General features: G+C 30.3%; 2 protein-coding genes across 6 annotated transcripts in view; one reads left to right on the top strand and one right to left on the bottom strand.

Moving 5' to 3' along the window:
- Window positions 1-2,269: 2,269 nt before the first annotated feature.
- Window positions 2,270-3,058, top strand: LOC141534297 (protein Asterix). The gene is made up of 2 exons (XM_074253568.1): window positions 2,270-2,517; window positions 2,609-3,058. Exon 2 carries the CDS (start codon window positions 2,610-2,612, stop codon window positions 2,940-2,942), a length of 333 nt encoding a protein of 110 aa, XP_074109669.1. The 5' UTR covers window positions 2,270-2,517; window position 2,609; the 3' UTR covers window positions 2,943-3,058.
- A 602-nt stretch (window positions 3,059-3,660) lies between these two features.
- The window catches only part of Inae (inactivation no afterpotential E), a 32,078-nt gene continuing 17,452 nt past the window's right edge, over window positions 3,661-18,286 (bottom strand). The window contains exons 13-16 of one of the 5 annotated variants that reach the window (XM_074253562.1): window positions 16,050-16,213; window positions 7,239-7,583; window positions 5,183-5,333; window positions 3,661-4,102 (exon numbers count right to left, since the gene is read on the bottom strand). In XM_074253562.1, the coding sequence (XP_074109663.1) occupies window positions 3,842-4,102; window positions 5,183-5,333; window positions 7,239-7,583; window positions 16,050-16,213 (921 nt within the window). In that variant the 3' untranslated portion in view covers window positions 3,661-3,841. Of the gene's footprint in view, window positions 4,103-5,182; window positions 5,334-7,238; window positions 7,584-9,887; window positions 10,232-16,049; window positions 16,214-18,286 lie in introns of those variants that run through there. The other 4 variants (XM_074253561.1, XM_074253563.1, XM_074253565.1 and 1 more) reach the window with 4 other exon arrangements.

The raw sequence follows: 18,286 nt of genomic DNA, 5'->3' as shown, positions 1-18,286 counted from the left end.
GCCGACAAAAGGTGCATAAACGTCTCCGGATGTTGTCTACACCTCCTACAGGACGTGTCCGGAAGCTGCACCTGGAGCACCTTGCTACGGTACTCAAGAGTGTTAATGACACCATCTTGGCAGGCAAATATGAACCCTTCAGTCTCGGACATCAGGCCAGCTGACTTTAAGAAGGAAAACGTCAGCTGGGTGGACAAGCCATGATCACGCACGTGTTTAAAGAACACGCTGTGCATGGACTTGTCCATCAGTTCGCCAAGGAGTAGTTTTTCCTCGGCGTTCCTGATGACGCTCTTAAATTCCTCCTTTCGGAGTTCCATAAGAGCGTTTATTTCTCCAAGACCAAGGGTTCTTGCCGCATATATTGCTGCCTTATACAAGAATGACCCCTTATGCGCATTTTCATGTTTATGTACAATTTGCATAAGAAAGTCATCCTCGTCTGCAGTGAAATTGACAACTTCGTATGTTAGACCCAGGATCAAACGGTCGTGAAGCCGCTCCAAACTCTGCAAACCTCTCCCACCGATGGACCGGGAGAGGTATAATCTGGCGACTGATGAATTGGGGTGCATGCTCCGATTCATATTGATGATCTTACGGGTTTTGATGTCGAGATCTCGTAAATCCTTTCGGGCCCATTTCAGGACACCGAAAGTGTATAGTAAGACTGGGACAGCGAGCATATTAGTAGCTGAGACTTTGTTTTTGCCAGAAAGTTTGGAGGACCAAATTTTCCGGAGTCTCCTAACATACTCGCTCTAGAGAGTTGCTCGGACTTCAGAGACCGCATACATGCGGTGCTCTTCCATTCCTAGATATCTATACAACTCCCCGGCGTCTAATTGTCTTAAGACGCTCCCATCCACTAACTCGACATCATCACCAGTATCAGAGCACTTACTCCTCGCCAGATGTACGACCGCACACTTGTCCAACCCAAAAGACATTCCGACATCTCGTGTGTACTCTGCTACGATGTTGAGGGCCGCTTGTAGATGATCTTTATCAGCACTATACAGCTTCAGATCATCCACGTAAAGCAGATGGGTAATCGAATAGTTTCGATACCCGGAGGCCCCACAGAGTACCCACGAGTTTTACGGAGAGCAACAGATATAGGCAGCAGTGAAACGCAAAACAGCAGAGGGCTCAAGGAATCACCTTGGAAGACCCCCCGTTTATACTCTACAACTCCGGTTACGTGCAATGCATTTCCACTTCCAATGTGAAAACGCGTTCGCCAGAGCTGCATTGTACGCCGAATGCACTCCACTATTTCCGGATTGACTCCCAGGCATTTGAGTAGATATAAAATCAACTCATGTGGAGTTGAGTCAAATGCCTTGCGATAGTCAATCCAAGCCATTGACAGGTTGCGTTGATAGTAGATCAATTATTATTATTATTATTATTATTATTGTTAAATTAATTTTGAATACTATCATTTACTTATCAACAGTGATATTATTATAATAACATAATTATTCATTAATTAATTTCTATTGTTGCGGCTGTGGTCCGACTTGTGCATGGTGTATCGCATTTGCCCTGCTCCTCACCCATTTCTCTCAGGCTCTTGGAACAGTGACACGGGGAAACCACAGAGAAAACCCATGTCGATACATATATATATAAAAATGAATCGATTATAAAAATATATTACTTATTATAGAAATACAATTTCCAATTTACGATGAATATTTAAAAGTTATTTTAATATTTCCTTAATTATTCATGTAACAACCGTGCCATTGTTATTTGAATTTTATAATTTTAAGTTTTCTTATTTTGTATTTATATTTTATTGCTTTTGGGAAATGTTGTTGTAGGATATCTAAATGGTTAAGGGAACCCCTTGAAAGGTTCAACATGTGTTTTCTTTTTATGTGTTTCCAAAAAGGTATAATTGTTAGGCGACACGTGTGGGTCATATTCGAGTGTATATTTTTTCGTTTTGAAGAGGTTTACAAGGATTTATTTATTTATTGTTTACTCCAAAAGAGTGTTACCCAAAATTTATGAGCCATAAAGATTTCTTTTTGGCCGTTGATTTAACCGGATGTTGTATTTGTTATTAACAATTATAGTTTTACATATTATCGGACAATTTAAATTCGCGCCTCCTGATTGCAGCGTCATCTTACGGATTCCGCTGATGACATTACAACCTGGAGTAACATCTGACACCTATTAATTTTATGACACTGAAGTTTACAAATATTAAACATTTTTTAGAATTTTGTAGCAATTTAATTATCATACAAAAAAATATCGTAAAAAAGTTTCACATGTGAAAATTAATAAAAATTGTAAATGAAAAGTTTTGGAAGCATTTTTTTATTGCAATTAATTTGTTAAAAAATTTTTTTAAATCAACAGCTGACGGCTAACTTCAGTGTTATTTAATTTTACTTAAGTATAGTTACTCAATACACATATATTTAGATTTGTTGTGACGTGTGTAACTGAAAAATTACCATATTCCTATATAGTTATTTATAAAAAAATTTTAAAGTAAGTTTATTGATATTCATAATTAATATAAACATAATTAATAATTATTATAAAGCCTGTATGAACTATAATTTAATAAATTTTTTTATAGAATGTTAAACTCATCAGATCCGCGACGTCCTGAAAAAGAATTACGGTATAAACCATCGGTTGTCAGCAGCCAGGCTCAACCAGGTGATGATTTAACACCGGATTATATGAATATTTTAGGAATGATATTTAGTATGTGTGGACTTATGATGAGGTTAAAATGGTGTGCATGGGTAGCACTTTATTGTTCTTGCATAAGTTTTGCTAATTCTCGAGTCAGTGATGATACTAAACAAATTTTAAGCAGTTTTATGTTATCTATATCAGCTGTTGTGATGTCGTATTTACAAAATCCACAACCAATGACTCCTCCCTGGGCTTCTGTCATCCAATAATTTCATTAATTTTTATAGAATATAATTTTTTGGTGGAAAGGATTTAAGTAACACATGATGTAATAAAAAAATTTTCTTTTCATATTTTTATTCAATAAATTGTTCTTCGTAAATTACTTAATGTAATTTATTATCAATATCTTATAATTATCATATTCAACAAAATTATTAGTGTTTTATAAATTTGATATTTGTCTTTGCAATTTCTAAACAGTATACTAAAATTATAATTTTACAATTTCATAATTTATAATGTAACGTTCTTGCATTTTTATACAATATTTCAACTAATAAGGGACAATAATGTAAAATATAAAAAGTGTACACTAGAATAATGTCAATTTTTTTTTTCTTTTGTTTTTTTAAATGTCTGCAACTCTTATACCATTGTAATTTATGGTATGTAATCTAAACATTTGAAGGCAATTCGTTGGATTAAAAATTTTAACTTTCAATTAAATTACAACTGTATCAATAAAGAAAGTATTTTTTTGAACGAATTGAACCATTTCTCGTTCGATGTACAATAGGCCTAAATACATATTATATGAATAAATACAACAGTTAAACATTTATCATTTATCAATTATTGGCACATCTTAAAAAATATATCTACACAGTTAATTAATTAAATAAAGAAAATAACGGTATACTTCGATTCCGAAGAATCTTCTAATTTAATAAATAATCAATTCGAGGTGAATAAAGCCACAGGGACAGTATTATAAATATTAGCGTTGTATAGACGACGAAGCCGTCAGAATCATTTACAAATGATAAAAGTTTTGGTTATTTTTTTTCTTTTTTTTTTTTTAAGAATGAGCTGAGCTTATATTGAAAAAATTCAAGTGAAAATTATGGTCCCACGGCCTTATAAATTTAATGAATTGATAAAAAATTCAAACACTACTTTCACCTCGACCAACCAACGTGATTGGGTATACATATTTTTTTCTTTTGGCATTAGAAAATGGTGATGTATGTTGGCTCGGAGTTGGTGATAAACCGCGGAGCAGTGGAAGTGATGTATCAACAGAAGTTCCACCGATTGTATCAAATGGTTTTTTCCATTCAGCGTTTATATTAATAACAGGTGTCATAAGTCTTCTACATTCTGGAGAGCTTTTTACATTAATGCTGTCACGGCGTGCAAGAAACCCCTACAAATTAAAATCAATAATTAATAATTGTTACTTATGAAATATAACTAGAAATATAATAATAATTATCATCTGTGACATCACAAATAGAAATATAATAATTATCATCTATGACAACTAGAAATTACATAAAAATATATTCTGGGTCAATTCTGTATATTTTTTCGCCGAGAAGAGAAAAAAATGCCATTCGGCCTCACCCGAAATAGAACGTAGATTTCATGTGATATGAGATTTTCTTTGTTTCTTTTATTTAATTTGTTAAATAACAATTATTTAAGTAAAGAATTATTCTTTTAAAAAAATTTGAATAACAGAGAAAAAAAAATTTGGAAAACGATTGACCCTAAAGGATGTTCCTGCAATTTCCTGCTAATTTCAGTCACTAGGCGTTTGCAATTTTGCTGATTTTTTGCGATGCTTTTGAGCTCTTCAAGCTCAAAAATTTAATTTTCGTGTCATTTTGAGCTCTCCGAGCTCAAAAATAAAACTGTTTGGTACTTTTGAACTCTTCGAGCTCAAAAGTCTCTTCGAAGTTTACTATAACAGTAATTTTTTCATTTTCAATCTGTTATAACTTTTGAATAAGTCAACCGATTATTACGCAGTTGACAACAGTCGATGCATTTTTTGGAATTCTATGATGAATTTCAAACCGTGAATTGATCAGATAAAAAATTTCGGAGTTTGTTTGAAAAAAACGCTTTTTTCGATTTTTTTCGTTAGCGATATTTCACAAACCAATCAACCGATTTTAACTAATCGATACATAAATAAATTTTTTAACCAATGGTATTTTTAGAACCGACTCGACTAATTATGACATATGATAGTAAAGTCAGATGAAAAATTCACCGTGAGCACTAATGCAATAGTTAGATTTCTAAAGAAATCCACGTAAAATGCAAAGGCCAAAAGATTTTTTCTCTCAAATATTTAAACGAAGAAACAAAGAATTTGCTACTCAAATTTGAAGTTAAGGACTATTATATATCTAAATCGAATATTTGTTCGATTTCTTACAAATTTCTATAGAAGATATCTAATACTTAGATTGTAAATAATTTTATTAATATTCACCTTCGTTTCGTACAAATCTAAATTCGATTCGTTTGTATCGATCTCTTCTTGATTAGTACTACGAATAATACATGTTGAATGAATTGATGAAGGAGTAGAATTGTCAGAAAGATCATCTCTGCAACAAGCAGCAGTACATACAGTCTGTTCTCTGTAAACGAAAATGAAGATCATAGTGATAATAGTTGTTGAAAAAACGTTGTGAAAAATGAAAATGAAAATCATAGTGATAATAATTTTGAAAAAAAACCCGGCCATTGGATTCATCTAGCACATAGTTATAAATATATGATTAACATATTGAAAATGGATTAAGATCCTTGATGATAATATAGTTAATTCGTTGTCAGAAGATTCAGAAAATCAAGAAATTAAAAATTAAATATATTTACTGATATATTTTTGTAATTTTTATTAATCAATGGTAATTTGTTGACTATTGTTTTAAATCGCCTGAGAAAGTGCTAATTTAGCGCGAAACGTTGCGTAAAATATCGCGTTACTAATGCCAAAAGGGCGCATCACAACATTTACGCCTTTTTGACTCTGCAGAGCCAGAAAGGCGTATAAAAAAATGTTTTTCACTCCAACTAACCTAAAAATGTTTATAACATTTAGACCTGTGAGAAAAGTGAATAAAAAAATTTTTTTTTGTATCCGCCCTTTTGGCTCTAAGACAAAAAAAATTCTAAAGCCAAAAGGGCGTATCATTTTTTTTAATTACAATTAATTATTAGCCTTAAAAAAAAAGAGAAGTTATAACACTGATAAAAATAATGACTCTTCTACTCATTTTATTTGAAGAAGATATGTATTTGATTAAAGAAGAAATTAAAATATCAATTTAGCTAGGCATTACTCGGATGCTGTCTCTATTATCATTAACTTTTGCTGCTTGAAAGTAAAAATTAATAAATATACATTGCTTGTAAATCTAAAAATTGAAAAAAGTATTGTAATCTGATATGATTTTGTAATCTCAAAAAAACTACAAAAAAAAATTGTTCCAAATGTGATTTTTTTGAAATAACTTTTAAACGGCTTTACCGATCAATTCCAAAAACTAATCAGGTCTTAACATCAAAAAACCACGTTGATCGCTGTCAGCCGGGTCAAAATCGGTTAATTCGTTCGTGAGTTATCGTTGTCAAAAGAAAACCAAAAAAAGTGTTTTTTCGGAATTACTTCGAAATTCCTAGTTCGATCAATTCAAACTCAAAAATTCTTTATGAGGCTTAAAAAACTGTGTCGAATGCCGCCAACCGTGACAAATCCTTGTGACAAAATATCCCCGTAAAAAATATCCCCGACACGATTACCCGCGTTTGTGTTGGTCTATTACTGAGTAAACACACATTTAAACCATGTTTAAATGAAATTTTTCGAAAAATTTTTTTGTAATTTTTAATTTTAAATAATAAAAATATTTATAATTTCCCTGATAAATACCCGGAGATATTTTTTTTTGGGATATTTTATCGGGGATATTTTGTCACGAGGATATTTTGACACGGGGATATTTTGTCCGGGGATGAAAACGCATGGAACCGTAAAAATCGGTTCATTTATTCAAAAGTTACTGCGGTTTGGAAATTCAAAATATAGTGTTTTATTAAACTTCTATCAGATTTTTGAATTTGGAGAGCTCAAAATGACACGAAAATTATACTTTTGAGCTTGAAGAGCTCAAAAACGTAATAAGAGAAATTTTGAGCGCTTAAGTATGGAATTAGCGGGAAGTTGCAGGGATGACCTTTAGGGTCAACTGTTTTTCTACCTTTTTTAATTCAAATCCATATTCTTTTTAAATAAAATGAGTTGAAAAGTCATTATTTTTACCGGCGTTATAATTTTTTTATAAGGTTAATAATTAATTATGATTAAAAAAAAGTGAAACGCCCTTTTGGCTTCAGAGTTTTTTTGTCTGAGAGTCAAAAGGGCGTATACAATAGTATTTCCATAAATTCTGAATTCTCTGATTACGAATAAACTATATATGATCAATTTAAATATTGAGAGTCTAACAAGAGAATTGAATAATGAAAAAAATGAAAACCTTTTTAAGATAATGGAATCTCGTCGCTGTGGAACTGGAGGTGGTTGGATTCCTTGGCGTTGACTTTTCGTTGTTTCATAACTAGCTTCACTATTTCCACTGCTGCTATTGCTACCAGTAATTTCATCACACAGTCCATAATTTTTGGAAGCGAGCATTGCATAGTGAAGATTACTTTTAAGATCATCTCCAGCAGTGGAAAGGTTTCTTGGTATTTTTGGTGTACGTCTTATAGGTCTAGTTGAAGGCAATGGTGATGGCGAATTGCTAGCCTCTGACATTGTTTCTGGCGTGGCTAGAGGAGCTATTCTCTGAGTATATTCCCAATTAAGTGGATGGTTGAAGCTATAAAGAAATAATTAAAATTATTATTACTTACAGTTGTTTAATTACTTATAATTTATTGAACAGCTACAAAAATAGTGTGCAAAATATAAATAATTAAAAAATTCAGAGAATGTCTAGTAAATTACACGAGATATAAAAAATTATCAACACAGAAGCCAATACTTGTTTGCTACTAACTTATAAATTTAAAAGATGATATAACACATATAAACTTTTAAAAGCTACAATGATAAAACCGGATTAAAATTTTCATTTTGAAGTAGACGAAAATGAACAAAAATGATGTATTAGATGGTGTCACTATTTGATAACCATACGACTAAATAACTCCAGAATAAATATCCTCATAACAAAAAAATTGAATCAGAACATGGTTGAAAAAACTTTCGTTAAAGTTTTTTTTTCCCACTATTAAAATTTAATAATTGTGCGGAAGTGGAGCATCACCTCTGTAGCCATAAAAAATTTAAAAATTAAATTATTTTTTATTTTTATTTTGTTCTGCGTTACGTTCGATTTATACATATAATTTGAGAAAATTATGAAATTAAATTTTTCATTTTGTCATTATTTATAAGTGGGGTCAACCCCATTTTGGGCCATAACTACAAGAAAAATCGACATTTTCAAATTTTTTTTTTAATTCTGCTTGTTTTTACGGCGCATTTAAGATAAAAAATTTCATAAAAGAAAAAAATAAAGATTTCGATAGCATTTTTGCATTCAAAGATCGGAAAAAATTTTGGCTCTCATGTTTTTGGATAAAATTTCTATTTTATCTTTTTTTGATGTTTTTGATAAATTTTTTTTTGAAAAGAACATAAAAAAACGAACAATTTAATAAAAAATAACTTCTCGATTTTTAGAAATTTTCAATTTTCTTAGCGGGAAGTTAAAAAGCTGAATATCACAATTTTATTTTAACAATCGAATAAATGCATACTTGTCTCGTTTTTTATTAAAATTTTTTAACCATCAACTTTTCTAATAACTCATTATTTGTATACAGACAGATATATTCGATTTTTACGAATTTTCTATCATTTATAAATTCCGAGTTTCGATCACCGATTTAAAGTTGATGTAATGAATTTTCAATATTTCAATTTCTTTTTGGAGAAAAGTCAAGTATTTCCCTGATTAAGAACTATAATTTGAAATGATTTAAAATGATTTAAAAGCATCGGGTTTTAACACTATATAGATATACAATTAACAAGGAGGTAATCATTTCAAATCATCTTTCTGAATCAGGGTTATATACCGTCAAAACTTTTTTTATTAATCTATTTTACATTCGATTTACAACATGAAAAGAAGTGTAGAAATATTGAAAACTTAATGCACTCACTTCGAATCGTTGATCGAAATTCGAAATTAACAAATTTTTTTTAATTTATAAAGAATCTTTGAATAATTAAGGTAAAAGAGTAATTTATTTACACTGGCATAGTTGTATGATACCTGCAATTTTATTCTAATTAAAAAAATAAAATGTTCTCAAAAAACCAATTTTCTTAAAATTTATGATTCGAAAATTATATTTATTAATTTATTAGAGTTGATTTAGGATGCAATAAAATAAAATGTATTATAGAAAGTGGTGTGTACTTATAGGAAAGTAAGAGTGTATCAAAGAAAAAGGTTAAAAAATAATTATTACAAAAGTAAAATGGTAACAGTTTTGTAGAACACTAAATATGGTGATCCAAATAAAATTATATTCTAATCTATTCTTATTAGAGTTGATTTGTTTTTTTTTAATTAAAATAAAATTGCAAGTGTCAATAACTGGGTCTTTTACCTTATATCACAACTCTACAAAATAATTTCAATAAAAAACGGGAAACGCATGAATATTTTTTTTTTTATATTCAAACTGCAACAAAAAATATAAATATTTTATAAACGCCATTATGTTATTAACAATTCACAAATCTTCCGTGTGATAAATAAAAAAAAAAACATCGAGTACTCAATTTTCTAAATTTTTCTTGTTGAAAATAATTCGAGTTTATACATATATTTATTTTCCTGATTATGAAATCTAATTTGAAATGGTTTAAAATGATTTGAAATAATTTAAAAGCATCTGATTTGAATACTATGTAGATATACAATTAACATAAAGGTAATAATTTTAAATGATCTTTCTGAATCAGGGTTGGTTATTTTAATCACGTTGGTATTTTGTCGTGCAAGTATTTCGTCCGGGATTATTTTGTTAGGGCTTCTTAGTAGATAACCAGGGATTTAAAACCTTCAGGGAAGGATTCCATTGTTTTAAAAATATTTTCTTACAATTTATGGTCATCGTGCCTGGGTGTAGTTATCAACTCGCTTGCCAGGCTGACGTATTCCCAAGGCACTCCCCTGGAATCAACGCTTAATTCGCGTTCAGTGTGAGGCAATTCCATTGGACTCTGAAGTGATGTAAAACTAGTTTCAAGGCACAACCTGTGTGGCGGAGTGCCAATTGTTAACGAGCGTGATTTGCATGGACTTTTTGGAAGCAGGGCTCGCATTTCCTGCTCTATTTCCCGTTCTTCAATTTTATTTGGATTACGATTTTCTGAAGCCTCTGCTAATGACGTGTGACCTGATGTCAAACGTTGTGGCTTTGCTGGTCCCAGAGTTGTTACAACCTGATCGTCATGCGTCGTTTCAATATTATTACAAACAATTTATCAAAAGAATAGATTTTATGTTCATAATAATAATTACTTCGAGTTTTGATTCCTACACCTAGTCACTCGACTAAAAATTATTGTTTTTACTCAATTTGTATACCTTTATGGTTCAAAATCATTATATTTTTACTGGTTCATGCTTTTTAATGGATAATTATGCTGAACTATTTAGTACAATTTTATTTATAGGGATCTTTAATATAATGGGTAAGTGCAGTGATCCGTTATTATAATTAACATGCAAGTACATAATTAATTTACATGCTATGTTTTCATTTTTTTGACAAAACTTAACTAGATGAAAAAATAAGGAGGAAAATGAAAGTAATAAAAAATATTATATGACCAAAGTGTTAATGGATTTTTTATAAAAAAAAATTCATTTATGAAGAAATGAATACCGGAAAAATATAAGTGAGGAGACAAAATTTTCTTTCGAATTTGTTTTTTTTTGCAAGAACAATAGTTTCTGAGCTGAAAACAGGAGTTGATTTGCAAGAAATTGTAATTTTTGAACTATGAGGTTTTTGTTGGTTCAAATACACTACTGGAAAAAATTAAGGGATCAAAAAAAAATTCCAAATTTTTCGGTAGTTTTCAACAGGCCGTAACTTTGAGAGAAATGGTCGTACAGGAAATAAAAAAAAAGGAAATTGTAGCTCCAAGTGTCTAGTTTTTGGATTAGAACTTCAAAATTTTGTAGCCTCCGCGGTTTCTGAGTAATCGTAGAAAAACCAGCAACAAAAAAATTCTCAAAATTTTTTTAGTTTTTTTTTTGGTCTACGGGCGTGGAAAAATTTTTTTAGCTTAACCACCATAAGGATCGGATACTTTGTTCATTTAGCTTTAATTTCTTTTTTTTAACACCCTGATACGTCCACTCCTCGCTGAGATATCGGTCTTCAAATGGAAAAGGATCTTTTTGTCTTTGATTATCGATATCTCAGCAACCAATGATCGCACAGAAAGTTAAAGGTGGGTTTCAAGAACTTGAATGAATTCCCTTAACGACTGTCCATTGTTTTTCGAAAAAAATTTTTCTTTCCGTCACATGAATTTGAAAATGCAACAAAAAAGGGCTTTTAGTGGTTTTTTGGAAAATCACACACCATAACTGATCCACCGCCGTAGGCAACGACTGGACGGACAAAGTTCTGGCGAAAACGTTCTCCACGACGGCGTCAAACGAGAGGACGTCGATCGTTGCCATACAGATTAAAACGAGACTCATCAGTGAATAAAACATTTGTCCATTCCCTCAAGTTCCAATTTCGATGATCGTAAGCATACGCTAAACGAGCTGACGATGTCTTGCTGTCAACAGGGGTACACGATTAGGATGTCGTGCGTGTAACCCAGTTTCACGAAGACGGTTGATGATTGTTCGAGAGCAAATGTTTCGCACTTGATGCCGTCGTCGCTGTTGCTGTTGTTGTTGCTGTTGTCTGCGATTGGGGAAGTTTCGAGCGACAATATTCGCATTGACGAAAGGTTGTCGTCGAACTTCTCTAACAATTGTTCGATCATCGCGGGCATTAGTGACTCGATGGCGACCTTGTCCGGGGCGACGATGATATTGATTCGTCTCTTGGTATCTGGTATAAGCTCGAGATACGACTTACACCCATCCGGATAGCAACTGCATGTTGAGTGTAACCTTCGTCGATAAGAGTCACTAACCGAGCGACTTCCACCTCCGATAAATGTCGTCTAACCATGATTAAGAATCAAAAGTCAGAAATTTTCAATTTTGACCAAAAAATTAAAAAAAATTTTTTTTAGCGCATAGGGATTAGTTTTGAAAAAACTGTTGAATGAAGCGATTTGCTAAGGATTCACAAAAAGAAAAGAAAAAAACTCCGAAAAGCGTATGAAAAAATCGAAATTCGATTGGGGGTATTAACTTTTTTATTAATTTAATTAAAAGGAGATCAGTAGAATCAAGGAATGCAGCGGTGGAAAGGTGATAAAAATCATTGGGCGATGGTTTTTGAGTTTCCTTAACTTGTTAAAAAAATTTTTCCAAAAAAATTTTTTTGAATTTTTTTCGAAAAAATTTTTTTTTGAAAATTTTTTTTTGAATTTTTTTTTTTTTTTGAAAATTTAAACACTTTTGGAACGAAAATGTGGAAAAAGCTCGAAAAAACCATTTTTTTCTCATTTTTAAAAATTATGAGCTTTTCAAAGCAAAAACGTGATCCTTTAATTTTTCAAAAATTCGATCAAGTGAAACAAAAAAACGGCTGGCTGGATTAATTTGATTCTTTGTAGGGTTTTTGTGGACATATTGAACTGTAAAAGGCACACTTAACATTAGTGGTTTCCTCAATATTTTCGATCCAGCGCTTGATTTTCCAAAAAACCACTAAACGCCCTTTTTTGTTGCATTTTCAAATTCATGTGACGGAAAGAAAAAATTTTTTTCGAAAAAACAATGGACAGTCGTTAAGGGAATTCATTCAAGTTCTTGAAACCCACCTTTAACTTTTTATGCGATCATTGGTTGCTGAGATATCGATAATCAAAGACAAAAAGATCCTTTTCCATTTGAAGACCGATATCTCAGCGAGGAGTGGACGTATCAGGGTGTTTAAAAAAGAAATTAAAGCTAAATGAACAAAGTATCCGATCCTTATGGTGGTGAAGCTAAAAAAATTTTTCCACGCCCGTAGACCAAAAAAAAACTAAAAAAATTTTGAGAATTTTTTTGTTGCTGGTTTTTCTACGATTACTCAGAAACCGCGGAGGCTACACAATTTTGAAGTTCTAATCCAAAAACTAGACACTTGGAGCTACAATTTCCTTTTTTTTTATTTCCTGTACGACCATTTCTCTCAAAGTTACGGCCTGTTGAAAACTACCGAAAAATTTGGAATTTTTTTTTGATCCCTTAATTTTTTCCAGTAGTGTAAATTTTACGAGTTTGAAGATGATCAAACTTATAAATAAATATGTTGATTTTTGTTCGAGATGTTTTCTCTCTTTAATCAAGTCAATTTTTTTAACAGTATGATTCATGTTATGCAATGAGAAAAAAGTCGTTCAAGTTAATGTGTTAAGTTATCTTATGTTGGGATAAACTAATTCGCGTTACTAATATCAAAAGGGCGTATAAAAAAATTTTTTTTCACTCCAACTAAGCTAAAAATGTTTATAACATTTAGACCTGTGAGAAAAGGGAATAAAAAAATTTTTTTTGTATCCGCCCTTTTGGCTCTAAAACAAAAAAATTCTAAAGCCAAAAAGGCGTATCATTTTTTTCTTCATACCTCGGTCGAAAGTACGTACTTTCCTCTCTAATGACAGGAAAGAAAGTTTAACATTTACTCCCTGTGAGAAGTACACGCGCGCCCTCTGTAACGGCGGGAGGAAAGAATTTCTCATGCGTAATTACACTTGTAACTAGGGACTGTTTATTCCGTCACTATAGCAAATTCTTAACCGCTGTAATTTCTATTGCTACCTCTAACCTTAAAAATATTTATCAATGTTGTTTTGTCATCTGTTAAATAAGAAAAATTTCTGAAAATAATGTTCCTACCAGTAAATTATCATCAGAATACTCATCTAAAAATTTTAATTTGAATAATCAACTTATGAATTATCAAAACTGTATACTCATTGGAGATATAATTTTTAACTGCTCCAATATCAAGTTTGAAAACTGTGTATTTTATGGAAGGATTATTAATAATTGCGATCATTCAAGAGAAAATTGAAACGATTAAAAAAAAATGCAATAAGAGTTTTTCGCTTATAATATGTTTTGTTTGATAAATTTTATAATAACTAATATAGTTTGTTAAACTAATGAAAATAAATACATCTTTGAAAAAATGAAATTAATTTATTTTTAAAAATATGACCAGACTTGACTCTTCGAATGTATTTGATGCCTGCCCCCACGACCAGCAGCACTCGCTTCGCTCGTGCCGCAAATGTCGGGGCAGGCATCAAGACATACTTATCTGCACTTGAAGTTAAAAAAAGTAAAATTGATAACGTACTTTCGACCGGCTATGAAGAAAAATCGTATACACTACACAGGTCAAAAGTTGAAATCTCGGTCCTGCGCGTCATGGTGCGCAGGGCCGAAAATTCAAATTTCGGCCCTAGTAGTGTAATATACTATTTTTAATCATAATTAATTATTAGCCTTAAAAAAAAAATTATAACGCCGGTAAAAATAATGACTTTTTTACTCATTTTATTTGAAGAGAATATGTATTTGATTAAAGAAGAAACCAAAATATCAATTTAACTAGGCACTAATCCGATGCCGTCTCCATTATCTTTAACTTTTGCTTCTTGAAAGTAAAAATTAATAAATATATATTGCTCGTAAATCTAAACATTGAAAAAATATTTTAATCTGATATGATTTTGTAATTTGTACAATTAAACATAATTCATTACACTTTATCAGTGGATACATGATTATTGGGTCAATAGAAATGAAAATTTAGTAATTGAATCAAATACATTCTTCTTCAAATAGAATGTTACAGTTATTTTCTTTTTTTTTTAAATTCAAATCCATATTCTTTTTAAATAAAATGAGTTGAAAATTCATTATTTTTACCGGTGATATAACTTTTTTTTTTAAGGCTAATAATTAATTATGATTAAAAAAATGTGATACGCCCTTTTGGCTTTAGAATTTTTTTGTCTTAGAGCCAAAAGGGCGGATACAAAAAAATTTTTTTTTATATGCCCTTTTGGCTCTGCAGAGCCAAAAGAGCGTAAATATTGAGATGCACCTTTTTGGCATTAGTAACGCGAATTATTTTAAGTATTGTATTCTACAAAAAAAATTTTTGTCTTATGAGTTTAATAATAATCATCTGAACATGGTTAATAAAACAAAAAATGCTATTCAAAGATTAGATAGTTATAAGCCGATAAAATTATATCATCAATTATTACAAACTTGCTATATATTATCAGTTAATATAATATATTGTTGCTTAATTAATATTAATGAACAGGGTTGTTAATTGAAAATATCACTATTCGTTTCATTCTAAATAGAGAAATGTATTTTATATTAAAAAAAGAAGAGAATTTCTTAAAATTACTTTCAGAATAGAATTTACAGATGTATCCTAATATAAGAAAGGTTGATTTTACAGGCCATTCCCAAACTCTCCGCTATTTTCAAGTTTGAAACGCTTAAAAATATATTTGTTGCTTATTATTAAAGTTCTTCGAGCTCAAAAGTATGAGTATTTATACGTTCTAAGTTCAAAGAGATAAGTATTTTCAGGTCAACTTTTTATAATGTTCATTTTAATTTTGAATTCGATTTGACTAGAGGTATGCGAAGAATTATTCATATTTTCGAATTATTGAATTCAAAACACTATTTCCATAGCCCTAATGCTGAAATTAAGTAAAGTTTTGAAACTATTATATTTTAATAAATTTAATTGGAAAAATGATCTATATAGTAATTTTACCAAAAATATTGTCAAAAAAGCGACAGTGGCCACAAACGGTTTTTTACCTTGTTATAAATAAAAATTTTTGAAAATTTGTCGACAACGGTATCTTTTGAATAATAAATGGTTAATAAATCAATCATGAAATAAAATAAAATTTTTTCGAACTTTGTGTAATCAATCAAGACGTGAACGCTTTTAAAAATAAAAACAGCTTATGAAAAGTGTGTGCGCAAGTGGCTGTATTCTATATTGATGAAACTAATAAGTTAAAACTTATAGCTAATAATTTATAACTTTACTGTGAAAGACCTCGAACGTTGTGAAAATACCTGGTTTCGTGACAAGAAGAGAGTGTGGTGGCATAGGCGGCAACGTCATACAGGGTCGAACTTTGATGTTGAAGCGTCATGGAAGGTTGATTGTCGGATGTCCCAACTCCCAATATTTGAACTGATGTTGCAGTCACAGCACTTTTAGGCCTGCACGCAGACACCTAATTTACACCACACACCCTTAGCCACTATTATCAAATTTATTTTCATCTGTATTTTAATTTATTACTCTAGCGGTTTTGGTGACTAAGTATTCACGGAGTTTCGATCGTCTTGCTACAGCAGAAAGGTAACATTTTTATGCAGTTATGACAAAGGTTGTTTTTTAGAGTTTTGATATTTATTTCCAAGTTTAAATACAAATATTTTTTAAATCGAAAATTGCTTATAAAAAATCGTTTCAAAAGTTGTTGATTTTTTTTTTCTTTAATGGGAAAAAAATCGTTTTTAATTAAAGTGTCTACCGTTGAAAAATTAAGAATCTCCAAATAAATAGATGATAAAATTCAGAAAAAAATAAATTTTCTAGCTTTCTGAAAAAAAAAGAAGAGGGAAGAAACCGAGACAAAAAAATAAGAAATTTTTATTTCATTTCTAAGGATTTTCTAGAACTCCATTCATTTCAACAACTTTGTTGACATTGACTCGTTTCAAGAGATCTTATATTAAAAAGATTATATCAGTCCCTGTTGACATATCCGTGAAGCACGTCAATCGGCATCCAAGATAGTGTCAACATAATGAGGCTGAAGTTAGCAAACACGACAATTTTTTGATTTTTCTTGAAAAATGAACTAGACATGGAAAATTATTTATAAAAATGTCATTTATAATTTTTCAAAGCTTCTAAAGATGAAATTTTTAAATAAAATTTTCTTGCTATAATTTGGTTGTCAAAAAAATTCTAAAAATTATTAGATGTCTCTCAACTTCAGTGTCATGCTAATATATTATATCATATCTTTTCAATTACTTAAATTTCATCAAATATAAATAATATATAATTTATAACCCGATATATCTAATAACATATAATCATAACTGAATAAGTCGAATGAACATAGTGTATTGCCGTACTTGAGTTGAACCAGCTGAATTGATATTTCAATATTACTTTTATCATCTTGAAAATTTGTCATTTATTTGAAAATTAAGTAAATACTATTTATCGAAACTCCGTTAATTTATCAAATTTTTGCGGTGATAATAAAACCGCTAGTGTAATTTATATGGTTGTACATTTAATTTTCTCATTGGAATGTAATATTTCTATTTTCTCAACAATAATTTTGATTTTCAAAAATGTCTTTGGGAGATTTTGGTATTTTTTCACTATTCAAAAATTTAAACTATTCTGCCTTCCCCCCCCCCCTAAAAGTCATATATTTTTCTCAGTATCGGCAAAACATAAAAAAAAAAAAAAATGAAATTTTTAGCTCTCTAATCATACTCAAAGGTATGTTACCTTTAGATAAATTAAATTTAAAAACTGTTTATTAATCTATGTTTAAAAAAGGTGGAAAATATTTATGTTTAATCAAATGTTATAGTAGAAATAACTTTATAGAACTATGAACACCAATTCAAATAAATGAGGAAGCGGAAAATTTTTCGAAAGTTCTTAGTATTTTTCCGAAGGCCTACTAACTTGAAAATTTTAGTATGAAGCATCATGCACAAGTGATGTAGGAAAGCAAGTTATGACTGTATAAATCATTAATCGAAAGCCAAAAATTTTTACTTTTTATCAACTATCTAAAACAAAAAAATGCGTAGGTGTATTTATGTAGTAGCTTCGCCTCAAGTATATTATTAGACTTGTCAGTCAGACTGAGTAAATATACATATAATAATTTACCTCAGATCGTTTCTTTTTAATAGTAACAACATTATTTTGTTTACCTAGGAATATAAACCAGTGATACACCTTAATCTAACAAAATCGGCTCCTACAGATAACACGGTAAGAATTATAACCGTTTTTTTTTTTTTTTTTTTTTTTTTTTTCAGTTTCTATAAATTATTTCATTAATTTTCAATAAATCCGTTGTTGATATCTTTTTTTTTTCAAACATTTAAAAATTATGTTTGTCAAAAAATTTATGGAAAAATAAATTTTTATTTTTTTTTCAGCAACTTCAAAGATCCATAGATCTTGTCAATAGCTAACAAATTTTATTTACACTTATTTCCTTTGTGATCATAGCAATTTAAAATTTTTAAAATATTTGAAA

This window comes from Cotesia typhae, unplaced genomic scaffold (genome assembly GCF_013202065.1).
Source record: "Cotesia typhae breed Kobodo isofemale line unplaced genomic scaffold, CoteBio_Ctyphae scaffold_13, whole genome shotgun sequence".
Lineage (NCBI taxonomy): Eukaryota > Metazoa > Arthropoda > Insecta > Hymenoptera > Braconidae > Cotesia > Cotesia typhae.
The sequence above is the reverse complement of the archived record's forward strand: the minus strand, read 5'-3'. Positions and strand labels throughout refer to the sequence as shown.

Excerpts from the sequence above, each read along its gene's own strand:
- LOC141534297 (XM_074253568.1), top strand. The coding sequence starts at position 2,610 with ATGTTAAACTCATCAGATCCGCGACGTCCTGAAAAAGAATTACGGTAT.